Source organism: Erigeron canadensis, chromosome 3 (genome assembly GCF_010389155.1).
Source record: "Erigeron canadensis isolate Cc75 chromosome 3, C_canadensis_v1, whole genome shotgun sequence".
Classification (NCBI taxonomy): domain Eukaryota; kingdom Viridiplantae; phylum Streptophyta; class Magnoliopsida; order Asterales; family Asteraceae; genus Erigeron; species Erigeron canadensis.
The window spans coordinates 16,197,021-16,200,536 of NC_057763.1; the positions used below are offsets into that span (position 1 = coordinate 16,197,021).

At 38.3% G+C, this 3,516-nt stretch overlaps 1 protein-coding gene across 1 annotated transcript; it reads left to right on the plus strand.

The window, feature by feature from the left end:
* Positions 1–1,242: 1,242 nt before the first annotated feature.
* Positions 1,243–1,647, plus strand: LOC122591564. The gene has a single exon (XM_043763825.1). It carries the CDS (start codon positions 1,243–1,245, stop codon positions 1,645–1,647), a length of 405 nt encoding a protein of 134 aa, XP_043619760.1.
* Positions 1,648–3,516: the final 1,869 nt, after the last annotated feature.

Below are 3,516 nucleotides of genomic sequence, written 5' to 3' on the forward strand. Positions count from 1 at the left end.
GTCTTAAGTCTTCCAAAAGGATCCGATGACTTTATCGTCTATTGTGACGCGTCGGGTCAAGGCTTGGGATGTGTACTCATGCAGCGAGGTAAAGTTATTGCATATGCTTCTCGCCAACTGAAGATTCATGAGAAGAATTACACTACTCACGATTTGGAGTTAGGACCTATAGTTTTCGCGCTGAAATGTTAGAGACACTACCTGTACGGGACGAAGATTATGATATACACAGATCATAAAAGCCTTCAACATATCTTCACCCAGAAAGATCTTAATATGCATCAGAGACGATGGCAAGAGTTGTTTAGCGATTATGACTGCAAAATTCGTTATCATCCCGGAAAGGCAAATGTAATAGCTGATGCCTTGAGTAGAAAGGAAAGAGTTAGGCCTCGATGAATTAGGGCCATGAGCATTATGGTTCACAATAGTTTGAGGAGTAGGGTTATTGGAGCGCAAGTGGAAGCTATCAAGAAAGAAAACATTGACAAACAAGGGTTACGAGGTATGGGGCTACAATTTGAACAAAGAGACGATGGAGCAATTTATTTTGCTGACAGACTTTGGATTCCAGTGTTTGGTGGACTAAGAAAGCTGATTATGGACGAAGCACACAAATCAATATATTCTATTCATCCAGTAATAGACAAGATGTATCAAGACCTTAGAGACTTATTCTGGTGGCCGAGAATGAAGAATGATGCAGCAGTTTACGTAAGCAAGTGCCTAACATGTCTGAAGGTCAAAGTAGAACATAAGAAACCAGGAGGGCTACTGACACAACCAGAGCTTCCCAAATGGAAGTGGGAAAGCATTACCATGGACTTTGTCACGAAGTTACCAAGAACAAGTAGTGGAAAGGATGCAATATGGGTGGTAGTAGATTGACTTACCAAGTCAGCTCATTTTATACCCATACGTGAAGATTACTCGATGGAACAGTATGCGCGTTTGTACCTTAAGGAGATTATAGCTAAGCACGGCGTCCCAGTGTCAATCATTTGCGATAGGGATAGTCGGTTTACATCAGGATCTTGGAAATCGATGCAACGAGCCTTGGGAATGCAAATAGATATGAACACAACATACCATCCACAGACAGACGGTCAGAGTGAGAGGACGATTCAAATACTAGAGGACATGCTAAGAGCGTGTGTCATCGACTTTGGAGATAGAGATAGACAAAAGAAATATGCAAACAACCGAAGGAAACCTTTAGAGTTTCAGGTTAGTGATCGAGTAATGCTTAAAGTGTCGCCTTGGAAGGGCGTAGTCAGATTCTTAAAGAGAGGGAAACTAGCTCCAAGGTATATTGGACCATTTGAGATTACAGAACGTGTTGGTGCAGTAGCTTACCGTTTGAAACTTCCCCAAGAGCTTAGTAACGTACACGATGTATTCCACGTATCAGACCTTAAGAAGTGTTTAGCTGACGAAGCAACGTATGTTCCTTTGAACGAGATACGAGTAGATAGTAATTTAAGCTTCAAAGAAGAACCCGTTGAAATCATGGATCGCGAAGTCAAAAAACTCAAGAGACATAAGTATACTGTTGTGAAAGTCCATTGGAATTCCCGTAGAGGCCCAAAGTTTACTTGGGAACGAGAAGATCAAATGAAGCTTAAGTACCCACACTTATTCACGTAACACGATACATCAAAACTAGTAAGTAAACTTGAGAACTTAGTGCATAACTTTATACTTGACACTTACTATGTGCTTTGATGCTTGAAACCTAAGATGAAACATGCTACTTGATACTTAATGTGTGATTTCATACTTGAAACTTAACATGCAACTTGATAATTGTAAACCTAGTATGCAATTGTAACTTGAAACACGATGCGTAATCTAAATTTCGGGACGAAATTTCTTTAAGTGGGGGAGACTGTAACACCCGTGAGTTGACCATGAAAACTTTTGAGTCAAAATAAAAATTTTAAACTTGAAAATGCGACCTCGTATTTTAGAATCGACCTCGTATTTTTTAATCGACCTCGTATTTTAGAATCGACCTCGTATTTTAGAAACGATCTCGTAATTAGTTATCGACCTCGTATTATAAAAATCGACCTCGTAGTTTTAATTTAGCATCGTATTTGAGTCTGACCTCGTATTTCTATGTCTGGCATCGTATTCGTTGGTTAGCATGAAAACCCTCCCATTTTACCCTACATATAAATACTCCTTATTCTCTCACAAACCCTCATTTCCACCACCTTAGCCTCCTAGCAAAAACACACACAAACCCTTTGCTACCCCATTCTCACTTTATTAACCCATTACTACTACCTCACCATTACTACCCCATTTTACAACAAGTTTTATGGAAATCAAACCTTGTTTTGTTTAGATTTAGCTTCAATAATAGTGTTTTTACGTCCTAACCATCATCACAAACATCCATTTTACAGATTTAACGTATAAAATGAAAACCCCTTTTTATGCTCTTCTTTTGGTGTTTTTCGGTTTTTCTTTTATTACACACACTACACACACCAAGTATTGAAGTTTTTATGTCCAAAACGCTTAAAATCATATGCTACAACTTTTGTCAAAGTTTTGTGTGATTTCGTTAACAAAATCTTGAGTTATAAGAATTTTTGTACACTTTTTATAAACTTTGTTCAAGTGGGTCTTTAAGATTTAAGTCCGTTTTCGAGTTTCCGAATTTAGTATTGTTTTCCCATCATTTTAGGGAGTCTAAAAGTAGAAATTGATGTTAAAAACACCATTCCGATCAAAAGAAACGATTAGGGTTTTCTAGAACAAATTTGGGGAAGAACAGCTACCATTTGCGACCCCACCATCCAAAATACGACGCCAATAATACTACCCCAAAATATGACCCCGAAATACTACCCTAAAATACGACCCCAAAATACGACCCCAAAAATACTACCCAAAATACGACCCCGAAATACGACCCCTAAATACTATCCCAAAATACGACCCCAAGAATACTACCCCAAAATACGAGCCCAAATACTACCCCAAAATACGACCCTGAAATACTAACCCAAAATACTACCCCAGATTACTAGCCTGTTATTTTAGCCTCTCAATTTCATTTTTGTCTTTTAGTGAAATAAGACCCCAAATCTCAAATAAGACCTCGAATTTAATTTAAGACCCCAACTTTCAATTGAGACCTCGGATTTCGATTAGTAACTCGATTTGGTCAACCTTGGTCAACTTTGGTCAATTTGGTCAACTTGGTCAACCTTGGTCAACTTTTGTCGATTTGGTCAACTTAGTCAAACTCTTAAATTGGTCAACTTTGGTCACACTTGTAAAATGTGGTCAAAGTCAAACTAGTACGCTTTTGGACAACTTAGTCGACACTAAGTGGCACATTATGAGCACACTTTCTTATAATGAATACATACTTAATTTCGATAACTTGAAACAGATTGATTTCTTGCCGATTACTTGCTTTCTGATATCTTGCTTAGCTTAAACTTGTTGCTAGCTGTCAGGTGAGTTTTCGTAGCCCCTTTTTACTTAGGTTTTGGG

Excerpts from the sequence above, each read along its gene's own strand:
- LOC122591564 (XM_043763825.1), top strand. The coding sequence starts at position 1,243 with ATGCTTAAAGTGTCGCCTTGGAAGGGCGTAGTCAGATTCTTAAAGAGA.